The following is a 14,174-nucleotide window of genomic DNA, read 5'->3' as shown; positions in this document are numbered from 1 at the left end:
TGGGTTCTCATTAAGTTTGGCAATACTGAATGAATCAGTAAAAATGCAATATGATTTACTGCTAGATGAAAACGGCTCTTCAGAACTGATGGAAGTGTGTGCATCCTTAATTGGCTACTAGTCACTAACATTGTAGTGGTGTGGTATGTTCTGAACTAAACTTGCTCTTGCAATAGCCAGTTATACATTGTATAATGTATAAGTAAATCATACATTCAAGCATTTACTAAGCTTATAGGTTGTTTTTTAAAAAAACTAACCTTTCAACAGGCAATTTGTTAAAGCCCTCACAGCAGTAATATTCACGTAGGAGGAAATATAGTTGGAAGACGCAACACTCAGAAATTAAAATGAATGAAATACTCCCTGGTTCCTTAGCTTTGCAACCTCGATGTAAGCTCTGTCTCCATTAACAGTTTCTGAGCCAGGCTCATTAAATCAGTCTACAAATTGCTATTTGCAGTGATACAGAGTGGCTTTTCCGACACACAGCTTTTTCTAGTTGTTTGCTTATACTGATGCTAATTTCTGTAAGACAAGTAAGCCTTTCTGGCTGGTTTTCATAATAACAGTTCTTTCTTAATGCTTGTATTTTTTTATTTATGTGGTGAATTTGAGTGCCATATATAAAAAGAACAAGAAAAACTGTAATATTGTAGTGTAGTCGATTGCAGGTGTGAGCGTATCTAGTATCTGCCTTTGTATGCTATTGGTTCGATATCCTTGTTGTGAACTGGAGCACAGAAAGGAGTATCAACCACTGCTGCTATACAGCAGTTACTATAGATCCATTAAGTTGTTCTAACTTATGGTGAAGAAGCATGTAACAGTTTTCCCATAATGTTATTGTTTTAAAAAGAGAACATTCTCAAAGCATGCAGGGAATCACCCTTTGAGGGGCAGATGCTGACCATTCAAGTCAGAAGAACTTTTTGGACGATGATGTGATGGCCTGTTAACCAGCTCATCTCCTGAAAAGCAACTTTAATGTGGAGATACCAGCAAGATGTTTGTGGTAGTGAGGTTTTAGTTTTGCTTTATAAAACCATTTCATTGTTGAATGGCATGGAGATGTGCATTATTCCCTGGCTTGTAGACTGTGACAGCTGGCAAGCAGATTGTGCCATTTCGAGCTGTGACCTTTACGACAAAGAGCTCTTGCTAGCCATTTGTTAGATTGCAGAAGATAAAATAGGCCCATGTTCAGTGAGTATATACTGATATTATATGTGTCATGCTTTATCGTGGTTGGTCTCTTCTCACTGGTGACAGGTGACAGGACAAGGGGAAATGGCCTCAAGTTGCGCCAGGGGAGGTTTAGGTTGGATATCAGGAAAAACTTCTCTACAGAAAGGGTTGTTAAGCACTAGAACAGGCTCCCCAGGGAGGTGGTTGAATCACCATCCCTGAATGTGTTTAAAAACCGTTTGGATGTGGTGCTCAGGGACGTCATTTAGCGGTGGGTTGTTAGAGCAGTATGGTTAGGTTGTGGCTGGACTTGATGATCTTGAAGGTCCTTTCCAACCTGAGCACTTCGATGATTCTATGATCTCCACTGTCACAAAGTTGTAAATCTGCATTTGAAAACTGAAAAAACACTGAATTAAGGAAAACAGTCCCTTCCTCTACCCTGTTCTGTTTTCTTCCCTTCAAGTGGAGGGAGGTATTTTCTTTCTTCTCTTTGCATCTATTCTTATCAAAATCTTCAATTGTGCATATCTAAAATGTTGAATTTGGAAGAAAGCAGAAACTAGGATGAAAGTAATACAACAAATTTTACACATCAGTCATTTATTTGTTGCTTGCCTGAGATTATTTCTGAGCTACTGTCAAGCAGAATCATTACAGAGAGCGTATACTTACGGACGGAAGGATAGAAGGAGGCAATTTAATGATTCGGAGGCTTTGATTCTTAAAGAGGTATGGGATGAAGGAAATAAATGTACTACTAGATACAGTTTGATATAGTATATGCAGTTTATATGAATGACAGAAAGTTGCTGTTTGGTTACTTGTCATTACATTGGTCTTTCTCATCAGCATACTATTTCACTCACATGAGAAAAGTGAGAAATTTTCAGTATGACTTCCTAAAAAAAAGAAACATAGGGAATTGCTCAACCAGTCCTCTCCAACATTTGAAGCTAGCTGTATTAAGCAACTACATCTCAAAGCTACTGTCATTCTACAAGTAAGTGCCTGTAGGTAGAGACCCACACTAGTGCTTCTGTGATAGCATTCAGCCTTCAGGTGCAGCACTCACACACCTGCTGGTTGGTCCCTACACAGCCGCTCATGGGACTTGCTGTATTTTGTCCATCTAAGTAGAGACTGAAGGCAGCAGGAGAATGCTGGAAAGGAAGGTGGCTAAGATACTTAACCTAGAAGGCTGGGAAGCTGCCTGCAGCTGTAGCTATCAAGGGAAAAAGGAGAAGGCCGTATGTTGGTGAATATGCTGTAGAGGAGGAGTGCCAGAGACAGAAGAGCACTGACAAGTCTGTTGAAGAAAGTAGGCATTGCTTGTGGCGGCTTAAAACTTGGGTAACGTCTGAAGGCTGTTCTGAATACAAAGAGGATGTCACTACTGCAACGTTATTGAGAATTTGGAGAAGTTAAAAGCTGGAGAATGCAAAGAATGCAGAAAGCAGACATGTAAAAGACCAGCTTTCATTAGTTCCACTGCTTGTGGAACAGCTCCTTGCTTCTTGCAGATATGTTGATTATTTTCATTTAATGAGTGTTAAATCTATTACGTTATGGAAAATACCACGAAAAGTAAACGTAATCTGTATTCTCAACAAAAGGATGTCCCATTTCTTCTGAAAAGATCCTTCTTATCAGAGCTGAAGTGCATTGTATTGTCAGGGCGGGAGGTCAGTGCTTGTAGCCTGCCATCTTTCTTGGACTGGTATAAAAAGGCACGGTTAGTCATATTCTTCACCAGCAGAGAACGGGATGTATATAGCAGGACCCGTATATGCAGTGTTTCTATTTTTTTTTTTTTAATTAAATGTGCTAATGCAATCTGATCTTTTTTTATGGATGATGGTTTGCACTGCTGTAAACAAGCCTTTCCTTTTATCATGTCAGTATAAATTTTAAATCTGCGTAGTCTCTGTTTTTATATTTTCACTTCTTTCAATAAGTCTTTAAATAAGACTTCAAACATATTAAGCGGGTGCACTGTTAACCGAGCCGGCCAACTAAACCATGCATTTATGCATATGTAGTGGCTGCTATTAAGCTAATTGATTGTGTTTGAATTTACGGTATTATGTCCTCTGACTGCAGTGAAGCATGACTAAGGCTGTGTGCAGTCTCCCAAGTATGAGCCAATTAACTGCTTTGGCCAGGAATGCCAAAAGCAGAAATGTGTAAGAGAAGTGGAAGATGAAGCTATAAGAGAAATAAGATACATAAATGGCGTATTAATTGTAAGTACTTAGACATATGTTCTCTGTCTAATGTAGCGCCTTCACAAAGTGGCTGTTGTGGCTGGAACTTTACAGGGTCTGTCCCAAGTTACATTTGTGCAGCATGGTGAATAGCTGCATTTGCAATGAATAAGAAGAATGTTAAAAATGTTAAATAGTGTTTTATTGCAGGTTTGAATGAGAAATGACCTGTAAACCTGTGGAGTAGTGTCAGTGAAAAATACTTTAAATAGTTGTGTCTAGCAAAGGTAGCCGCTGAGCTACAATGCCTTCTGTCCACCAGAAGATGGTGCCCTAGAATACATTCGGTAATTCCAATTTTTAAAAGTGGTGATTTGTGAATGAGTATTTAAAAACAAACAAACAACAACAACAATACCATGCTAACCTACAGTCCTAAAAATAAAAGAGTGCAGCCTTTGTGATGCTTGTACTTCCATTCATATCCTGAAGTAGTATAAAAATAGTTGCATGGTCTGCTGCTTACAGTGAAGTGGCTATCTAGTTCTAAAGTATTTTGGAGAGCTAGAATGACCTTAACTGACATTACTTCTAAACAAATCACCCGAATATTAATGCATATTCATATACAGACTTCATATTCTGAAAAGCTTGCTTATAATTAAATTCATCGCAATACAAATGAACATACAGGAACCAAGCAAGATAAAGCAATATGAAACACAATACAGCTACAGCTTAAGTGAATACAAAATAAAGACCCCAAATGAAAATGTTCCTCCTCACATTTTTTGTATGAATTTCACAAGTATTTCTTTTTAAATCAGGCTCTGGAACAGAGGGAGGAATAATTGTGATATTCTTTACCAAGAAACAAATCAATTTTATAAATGGAGATCAGAAGAGTAAATCCAAGTAGCAGTAAGTCTTATTTACTTCTGGATTTCAAAGTATAATTTTGTTGTTTTCTTAATATGGGAGAGAAGGAAGGAAAATGCAAAAAATCAGGTAGCATCCAATTCAATACCAATTCAATTCAAGACTGCTGAGCAGCTCTACATTGATTAATGGATGTAGTGAGAGACAATTAACTCCCTCCTGCACTGTATCAGTAAAGATACATACATTACAAAACATGATGCAATGCAAATCAGGCAGATTTTTGCCATGGTCTTAAGTAGGGACAAAGTTTCACCAGTGAATTCTTAAATCTGCAGATTCCCTGCTTTGTTGCAGCTCAGGGAGACAGAATCCCCTGCAGACCATTAATTTTCCCTGCCTGTTGGCTTGGCCAGGGTTTTGCTGAAGGCACTGGCAATTAGAAGAAACAGGAGTGCGCTGGCTGTGAGGCCCAGCCGGCCAATATTCACAGATCAATAACTCCACCTGGCTTTTTTGCTCCCTCTAAATCTCACACAAAGGAGTTTATTTAACAGAAGCAGCTGGCTTTCCTTCATATCTGATGTGCTGATATAACTTAACATCAGACACAAGGATTTCCACAACAAATTACAAAATGAAGTTCTCCTTTTTTAATATTGCATGACAGCTCTTGTGTTCTGCGTTGCATGAGTCTTTTTGCAATATATACATTTTATTTCAGGTTGTTAAAACTAAACAAATGTATTTAAAATAAATTGGGGAGAAAAACTTGTCAGCCTTGTCACACTGTAATTGCCAATTGGTTTTTCTTTTATATCGTAGTAAGGAGCATGGTAGGGGCACTTATTACAGCAACAGCAGCTCAAACTCTATGGGTCTTGTTTGCACAGCACGGCACATATGGTCCTCTGTGAGAAACGCAGCACTGCTCGAGTGCATTGTGTACCTTGCAAACATATTTATCTCACCCATGTGGGCTACATCTGTGGCTGCAGCGTGGATAAGCACTATGTTCATTACATGTGTGACAGGGGAAAATTTGCTGGAGAGGAGCATGCCTGCAGCGCTTCCCCTGCTGTAGGGATGGAGCGCTGTGCAGGAACAACCCTGGCCCAGGGCTGCAGCAGACCTGACCAGGCCTTGCTTTGAGGAGTTACTTATCCAACGTAAGCTTTCAACAGCGAACGTGAGTGACTCATTTCATTTGATCCAAACTGCTCGCTAAAAAGGGCTATTTCCTCTGATTCCCCAGCTTCTCTCAGTCCCCAGTGTACTTTCCCATGAGTTCATACCAAAGAAAGCACGTGCTTGAACTGCTGAGGTACCAAAGGCTCACTGAGGAGCTTGCTGCCTGCTGGCAGCATCGTGTCATGCTGCCTGGCATGGGCTGGCTGGGGCTCAGCACACAGCTGCCAGGACCACAGCCTGTGCCTGCACCTTGGCCTCACAACCCTGCGGTCCCAAACACAGCCACTCAGAACACTTCCCTGTGCGAGCACACAGGCGTAGGTCCTACACCCTGCTCAGTGAATTGAGAAGTTAAAACTAAAAACTCATGAAAGAGTGTCCATCGGCTTATGGTGGCTGCCACACAGCAAAAAGGAGCGCTTGGCTCCCAGGTGGGTTGCATTTGCACACCTACACTGACTTATGAGCGGTCTCACCTGTGCCCTACAGGTCTGCTTTTCAGGGCTCGTTCTGCTTAGTTCGTTGGCTTGCTGGATTTATTTATTTATTTAGTGCCTGCTACCCTGCGCACACAGGTTGCCCATCAGTTGCCCTCCACAGCTGGGGAAGTTTCTGAGTACACAGTTGCATTCAATGTTTAATTAGGAGTGCTAACAGGACAACGTGTCCTTGGCACGGGCAGGGCACCTGCAGCCCTTGACCCGCTGCTGTTCCTGGGTGCAGGGTGCTCAGTTTTAGCACTGTGTTTTTGTTTGTTTCTGTAAGGACTATAGATAAATTACTGCTGCTCCTGCATCGCAGCTCCCCGCCGTGCCGCCCCCGCCCGGGGGTCTCTCACAGGTGGGGCCGTCCCGCACCCGAGCGGCGCGGCGGGAAGCTCCAGTTCCAGTCAGCGGCGAGAGCGGGAAACCGGGCGCACGCGACCCCAGCCCGGCAGGGCGCTCCCGCGCGTGGCGGCTCGAGCCCCGGTGGCCGTTAAACCGTCGTTCTCCCGACAGAGCCCCCCGGGGCGCGGCTCCTCAGGCGCGCTCCGCCTGCCGAGCGCCAGCCCGGGGACTCCCCTTAGCCCGGCTCCGCGCCCGGGACGCCGTGACAGCCCCGGCCCGCGGCGAGCAGCGGCGTCTGCAGCCCCGAGCGGGTCTCGGCGACCGGCGGGCGAAGGGGAGGCTGCCGCTCCCGCGGCCGAGCAGCGCCGCGGCCGCCCTCTCCCTGACTGACTCGGTGAAAATCATTGTTTGGCTCCGGCATTAACTACATTCCAGCGGGACGCAGCGCCCAGTCTCCTTCCTCGCATTCCTGCCCTACACAAAGGAGTCCCTGCCTCGCCGCGCCCTGCGCTCCGCTCGCCGCGCCGCGAAGCCCCTCCGGAGCGGCCGCCGCCTTCGCCCTCTGCCCGGGGGTGCGGGCCGGGCCGGGGCCCCGCTGCGGGGCGGCCGGCCGGGGGCGGCGGGGGCAGGGAGCCGCCGAGCGCAAATTCCTCCGCGCAGCGCGCCATTGACTGGACTGAGCAACTTATTTAAGGCTGGAAAGTGACACAGGGGCTTCTCGTCTCTGCTCGCCGCTTTTCAGCGGGCAGCGCGGCCGTACCGAGGCGAGCGGCGCGGCGTGGGGATGCCGCCGGGGTGAGCGCCTGCCGCAGCAGGGCCGCTGTGCGGGGAGGGAGCCGCGTCCCGCTGATATCACCGCCGGTGCCCCGCGGGAAGGAACTTACTTTTGGGGGTAATTTTTCGTTTGGATTTTTTTTTTTTTTGGATTTTTTTTCTCTTTTCCTGCTGCGGACTGTGTTTTCGTAGAGAACTCGCCGACCCATCCGGGGCCGCCGGGCTCCGGCTGAGCATGGAGAAGTACGAGGAGAACATGGCACTGAAGGCCACCAAGTTCATGGAGGACCTGTCCCTCTACGAGCCCTGCCCGGACGGTCCGTACGGTCGGAGCGGCCGCCGGGATCTGGCGCTGCACCCCGACCTGGAGGAGACCAAGCGGGTCATCGCCGCCCACATGACGGCGGAGCAGCGGGGCCGGAAGATGAACGGCACCGCCGCGCCGCCGCCGCCCGTCGAAGCCTTCCCCGCCGCCGCCCCCTGCGGCAAAGCCGCCCCGCTCCGCGCCGCCAACGGGCGCCCCGCCGCCGAGCCGCTGTGCTGCGAGGAGGGGCTGTGCACCCGCTCCGAGGTGGCGCTGCCCTGCTACAGCGGCTTCCCTGACAAGGGCAAACGCTACTCGGCCGAGGGCTACCGCTACGCCTCGGGCAGCGCCTACGAGGGCGGCTACGTGGCCAAGGGCGGCGGGCGGGCTCCCGGCGGCCCGGACGCCAAGTACGGCAGCGCCAGCCCCCGGGCCAGCCTGGCCGCCCCGCCGGGCCCGGGCCCCGGCGCCGAGCACGGCAAGTTCTCCAGCCCGCGCTCCAGCCTGGGCGGCGCGGCCGCGCTGCCCTACGAGAAGTTCTCCAGCCCCCGTTCCAGCCTGGTGGTGCCCGGCCAGGAGAAGTACGGCAGTCCTCGCGGCAGCCTGGTGCAGTACGACGGGGCCGCCCTCAGCCCTCGCTCCAGCTACGCCAGTACGGCCAGCGACACCAGCAAGCACTCCAGCCCCCGTGCCAGCCTCACTAGCTACGACGGCGGCAGCAAGCCCAGCAGCAACCGCACCAGCGGCATCAGCATGGGCTACGACCAGCGGCACGCCAGCCCCCGCTCCAGCACCGCCAGCCAGTACTCGTGCACCACCAGCCCGCGCTCCAGCTACTCGGACTCTAGGTACGGGCCGCCGGGCGGCGCCGAGCTGGACGGGGCGGCCGCCGCCGGGCTCGCGGTGGCCAGCCCCCGCTCCAGTCTCTGCAGCTCTGAGGTCCGCGGCGCGCCGGGCGCATCCGTGGTCAGCCCCCGCTCCAGCATCTCCAGCCAGAGCTCGCGGAGCTCCCGCGGCTCCATGAGCGCCTACCCCGAGCTGCAGCTGCCCTCGCCCCGCTCCTCTCTGCTGGGGCCCGGCCCGCAGGAGGACTGCGCCGCGCCAGAGCTGGGGGACGTCTACCGCAAGGTCCGTGCCCAGTCTCCGCCGCGGCACGACCCGCAGCACCCGGCGGCCGCGGGGCCCGACGCCGCGCCCCCCTACGCCTACAGCCCCACCAAGGGCTCCGCTTCGGCGCCCAAGTTCAAGCTGCCCTACCAGGTGACGCCGTGCCGGGACAGCGGCCCCAGCCAGGCGGAGAGGCGGCTGGAGGCGCTGACACTGGAGCTGGAAAAGGAGCTGGAGATGCACATGAAGAAAGAGTACTTCGGTGAGTGACTCGCCGGAGGGGCAGGGTGCAGGGCCTGGGGCAGGCGGCCCGAGGTGGTGGAGGTGTGTGGGGCCTGCAAGCAGCCGAGGGCTTTGGCATTAGAGAAGAGTTTGTGATGCCCAGGGCTGCACTTGACCAAGTTACCCGCTGAAACGTCTGGTTATCGCAAGAGAAAACCAGCTTGCCACAAGTGTAGACTTTCTTAGTGGTGACACCAGTGTTTGCACCTTACATCATAATCCGTGTTTTATCTCTGTTCTGTATAGTTTGTCAGGATCTGTAATGCTTTCCCTTCCAGGTGCTGATAGACTTGTCTGAGGCATTGTAGAAGCTGTTTGTGCTGTTGGAGTTCACAGTGATTTGTGTTTTTTGTCTTTGTCGCTAAGGTTCAGTGTCCCTGAGGTTGTGGTATTTGTGATCATACTTTCAGGCCATGTACTGTGTTCTAATACTTATGGACAGCTTGACTATTAAGGCAGTTTTCTGTGTCTTGTTCAGTGATGTCCTAGGCCACAGTGCTCCTGGGAGCTCCTGTGTTGCCACAGCCCCTTGAGGCCTTGTGGGGCCTGCACTGTGCTGAGTTGGGAAGGCGTTGGTGTCACCCGTGGAGCGTGGGAGGGAGGAGGGAAGAGACCTCCCTGTCTTTGCTGAGGCTGTCAGCCTGTTGGCCATCTCCTGAATGTCTTTGTTCTTTATAGAACAAAAGTAACTTTTAAGCACGTGAATATGCTTTGTAGTCACACCGAAGTTCAGATAGAGCTCCTTTGTCTTTTATTTTGTACAGGGTGGGAAATGCCAAAATGCCTTTGAAAGATAATCCTGGAGTGTGCAAGTACTGCCCTGCTCCTCTGAGGCTCTGGGAACCGATGAGCTGGGCAGTGGATGGGCTGGGCAGCCCTGGCGGTGGGCAGCTTGTCTACTGCTTATTGTGGGGATGAGGGCTCTGCATGGAGGAGCTTGCAGCAGAGAAGGGACAGCAAGGCCCAGGCAGATGAGGGGCTTGGGATGAGCTAGCCCCCAGCAGTGGTCCTGTGCATCAGGGCTGTGGAGTCTGTGGACTTTTGAGGTAACCTCTGTGCCTTTGTGCACTGGCTGGGTGCAAAGGGAAAGGCTTTCTGGTAGTGTGCGATCTGACCGATAGAGACATTGCTTGGGACAGAGGTGCATATTACCTTGGTCCTTGACTTAATTGCTGAAGATTCAGGCTGTTTTTGGTGTAACACTAGTGTGCCCTGAGCAAAAGAGAGGATGTACAAGACTTTGTGTGGAGCTTGTAGTGAGACAGACCTGGGCTGATCAGCTGAGGTAGCTGAGCAAGCAGTGCCCTCTCCTGCAAGGAAAACCTTTCAGTGTTAGGCACCTGGTGCAGGGCTTCAGGTGATTGCTGGAACATCAACAGCAAAGGTTGATAACAGTTCAGGTGTGAGTGTCTTCAGAAGCAGGATTGCGGGGGAGAGTGGTTAACGTGCTAAGAAATGCTGTCTTCAGAATATCAGCAGTGTCCAGTGAAAGGCTGAGAGCTAAAATATGCTTAGGGTAAGAAATGTAACTTAGAGCTGTCCTGACCCTCTGAGAGGTTGATCCTGTGGCCAGAAGACCTGGGTGTGATCAGGGGCTCCAGGAGCAGCCTCAGGAATGGGTATTGTGGATCATTCTTTCTTAATTTTAAGAGCTTACCTGTTGTGAGTGTCACTACTTGCATGTGTAAGAACGTGTTGCAACAAGCCCTAAGCTCTGGCAGATGTGTCCTGTGTTGGATCAGAAGGGAGTTTGTGCCTTTATGTCTAGGGAACATAAGTGCTAGCTGCCCTGTATTTGTTGCAGTGGCAGAGAGAAGCACTACTGTAACTTGCACCTTAGATGAAATCCAGAAAACATGGGTACTGTAAAAGAGGGCTGATTTCTAACTCATCAGTGTTTTAACAAGTCCTGGTGGGTCTTGGTCCTGCATTTCTGCTTCACTGATAGGCCAAGCTTTGGCTGTATGAGCATGTGAGGGGCAAGTCTGGTACAACTGCAGGCTGATAGGACAAAGACAAGGAGAAAGAACCAGAGAGGGAGAAGTCCTCTTATTGACAGATCAGTTGATCTAAATAATCCACTCAGATGTATTGGAGAAGGTCTTAATAAAAGGAGGCCAGCAGAAATGTTTTGATTTGCATTGTGGTTCATGCATACTTGTGTCTGACACACTCTCTAAAGGCAATTGCAGAGTGTCCTGTGATACTATGGAGAAAAGGAAATGTTAAGCCAGTTGTTTAACAGCAGATGGTTTAATACCCCTTAATTAGATAAGCTCCATTGCCCTATGAGTAAATGTTCATATGGTGACTGTAATTTTGCTGTGTTTTTTCCCCACCTCCAGGAAAGGAAACAGTAATGTCTATTTTGTCTGTTCAACGTGAGGGCTAATCTGTGTGGTACTGCTGTCTTCATGCCGCTCTGTTTTTGTCTTTTGGCCAAATACGACTTTGAATACATGGACAGTGAGTTACTTTGAGGTCAAGTGACTAACCAGTCCTGTTAGGAGGAAGAATACTCTGTATTTGTGCTGCCTGTGGGTCAGTCTGAGTATTCCACTAACTATGCTTATACTGGCAGTCCTGGCTGGTCTCTCATACTTCACTGCTCCATTTCAGAAGGAGCCTGTAGCATAGGGCAGATAAATAAATGATGAAGCTCCTGTTGCTGCCCTTGGACTTGCCCTTTTCCTGAATGAGATGGGCAAGGCTGCACTTCTAGATCAGATGTCTGCACCAAGTTAGAATGTAGGAGTGTCAGTAGAAGGACCCAAAGAGAAGGGATAGGGCCTAGTCCTTTGGTAACGCTGTCCAGGCAGTGCTGCCCCACTGGGCTGGTTTTGACCTTGGGGGCTACCTTCCACCTAGAGAGGATGGACAGGTATTACTTTGGAGCCCTGCAGGCACTCAGGGACCTGGTGAAGTGCCCTCATGTGACTGGGGCATGTACAGGGGCTGAGCGCTGGAGAGGCTTTGGAGGAGGTAGCAGACCCAGCAGACTGGGGGGCTAGCAGCTGCTCTGAGCAGTGCTGTGCTGAGAGCTTTGCTTTGCTGCTTCCCCTTCTCCATTCTCCCCTTTCTTCCAGCAGCCTTCAGTGCATCTGTGTGGAGAAGGAAAATGTCATTCCACAGTTAGTTTAATCTGACTGAAAGTGGCGATGCTGCTAAAAGTGCCTTGTGCCTGCCCTACTCCCATTTGCACAGCTGAGAGGTAGCACCTTGCCGCTTCCAAGTGCTCCTGCCAGCACATTGCAGCCACACGTGCTCACTGATCTTACAGAAGACAAAGCTTGCAAACAAGGGAGGAGGGGAGGGTTGTTCTGGGCAGGGTCCATGAGCTGCTCTGATTCTCCCTTGTCAGTGAGGTGGCTGGGTCTGACCCAAGGGAGAGGATGTGGATGGACGGCACTGGAAGCATTTGGCAGCAGTCTGCAATTGGGCAAGGCTGTGAGCTTTTATGCTCTTGTAGCTATACCTGCTTTCTCTGCAACCTCTTCCCAAACTGCTTCGTCCTCATCTGCTGACTCCCTGTCTGACCCCTCGCAAGGTACTGACAGTTCAGTAAGCATGCTCAGGTTAGCAGTACACACTGAGAATGGAAGCAATAGAAAAGTAATTTCACTTAGTTCCGTAAGGGTTCTCATCTGAGCTTTTTATGCAGTGAGGTAAATTGTCAAAGTTGTGTTTCCAGGGATGTTTTGAAATGAATGTGCATCCAGAGATATGAAAACATTTGTGGGTGTTAGAGAGTCATCAGCTCAGGCTCTGGCTTAAATTCTGTTTACTTTGTAGAATTCTTCAGTCTGGTATCTAGGTGTTGAAAAAGAAAGTTTAAGGCAAAAACTGGGTTTTGGCGTATCCATCCAAGTCAAAGCAGTCCTTGTGGGACTGACTGTAAATGTATATAGCTTGTTATCTACTAGGCAGGGAGATGTCATCCTGTTACGCTGATTGGGATGTGGTTTTTGCACATCTCTATGTCCTGTCTCTCTGCTGCTGTGTTGTCAGAAATGAAAGGGGGGTTGCCAGAGGGGCACAGGCAGCTCTGCACAGGGTATTTGCATGCTCCCTGCAACCCCTGCTGTGCTGCAGCCATCAGCCAGGGAGGGCTGTCTGCTTATTTCAGCCAGGGTGGTGGGATCAAGTGCAAGAATTGACTTAACTGTTGTCTCACCATCTTGGACTAAAAAGATGGAAGTAGTACTGTGAAACTAGGTAGGTTCAGAGAGAGCAAGTTGTCTTCTGGTGGTGAAGTCCAGAGAGATGAGCAGTGTTTGCAGTCTTGCTGACTTCCTTTGGTCTGTGCAGTGCCCTTTGTGAAGGTGCTTTTCCCAGTCTCTGCCACACATCCAGCATTTCTCGCCCTTCTTGCTGCCACCTCACCCCTTGTATTTGACATCTGATATGCAGCATACAGCAAGTTCTTACCGTGCATGTTAGTCCTCAGCAAGAAACAACTGGTCCTGTCACAGTGAGCTGTTGCCTTTTTCATCTTCCTCTGACCCCTCATCATGAGGGAAACAGCCCCTTTCTTAGTACCCTGTAAGAGGTGTAGCAAGCAAAACAGGGATCAGTGATTGTCTCAGAATGAGGCCCAAAGTCTGGATTCTGTTAGTAACTGTGGTAGTATGTCTAGCAAAAGCCCATTCTTACTTTCCTAGAGATACTGAATATCCTTCTGGAAATATCCAGGCGTATGGGCATGCATTTTTGGAGCACCACCAAGAAACGCTGCTGATATCATTCTGTTAGAAAGCGTTTGGCCTGATGGGTAGGTGAAGGGAGGAAATAGGTACCTGAAACCAGTTTGGGCCCTTTCAGCCCTTCATGCTTGTAGCCGTGCATGTGTTGTTTACTTAGCCTCTGTACCCAAGCCTCCATGAAGAATTACGTGTATGAATGTCCCCATTCGATGTTAAATCATGCACTGGGAATTTGTGTGTCATGTTGGGTGAATTAGGGGTAAACTACTTAATGGGATTCTGCGGCCCCTGTATTTTGGAGAACTTAATCACCTTTAGTCCTTTAGTGGAAAACTTACTTCAGGTCATATCACTTTTGCACTTAAGAGTAGTTCTAAAGTGAGTGGTTGAGGGTGTCTGTTGTATTTGTGCCTTCTTGCTGCTGGCTTGGTGGCAGCAGCTGATACTACTCTTAGGTATCTTCAGTATCCTTTGGAAGTTCTCAATATCCCAAATTAGAGTAAACTAGGACATAAGTGTTTCTTTTGCAGCCATACTGGATATTGGATGTTTAGGAGGCCTTCAAAGCCAGAGAATTTGTCAAATACCGAAATGATTCTTAAAGCAAAGAAGTCTGGCAAAGATGTTGTTTGACAATGGAAAGAAAATAAATCAGCAGCGATAATCCAAAGAATTAAGTTTTACTAAAGCAAAAAAAAAAAATTCATAAACG

The 14,174-nt window shown here is 48.9% G+C and overlaps 1 protein-coding gene across 3 annotated transcripts in view; it reads left to right on the top strand.

Annotated features, from left to right (window-relative positions):
• WTIP (WT1 interacting protein) overlaps positions 6,886–14,174 on the top strand; it is a 79,136-nt gene continuing 71,847 nt past the window's right edge. The window contains exons 1-2 of one of the 3 annotated variants that reach the window (XM_021408444.1): positions 6,890–7,184; positions 7,259–8,739. In XM_021408444.1, coding sequence (XP_021264119.1) covers positions 7,302–8,739 — 1,438 coding nt within the window. In that variant the 5' untranslated portion in view covers positions 6,890–7,184; positions 7,259–7,301. Of the gene's footprint in view, positions 8,740–14,174 lie in introns of all 3 variants that reach the window. The other 2 variants (XM_021408445.1, XM_021408443.1) reach the window with 2 other exon arrangements.

This window comes from Numida meleagris, chromosome 10, assembly GCF_002078875.1.
Source record: "Numida meleagris isolate 19003 breed g44 Domestic line chromosome 10, NumMel1.0, whole genome shotgun sequence".
In the NCBI taxonomy this organism is placed as follows: Eukaryota; Metazoa; Chordata; class Aves; order Galliformes; family Numididae; genus Numida; species Numida meleagris.
This window is presented reverse-complemented; position numbering and strand designations above follow the sequence as displayed.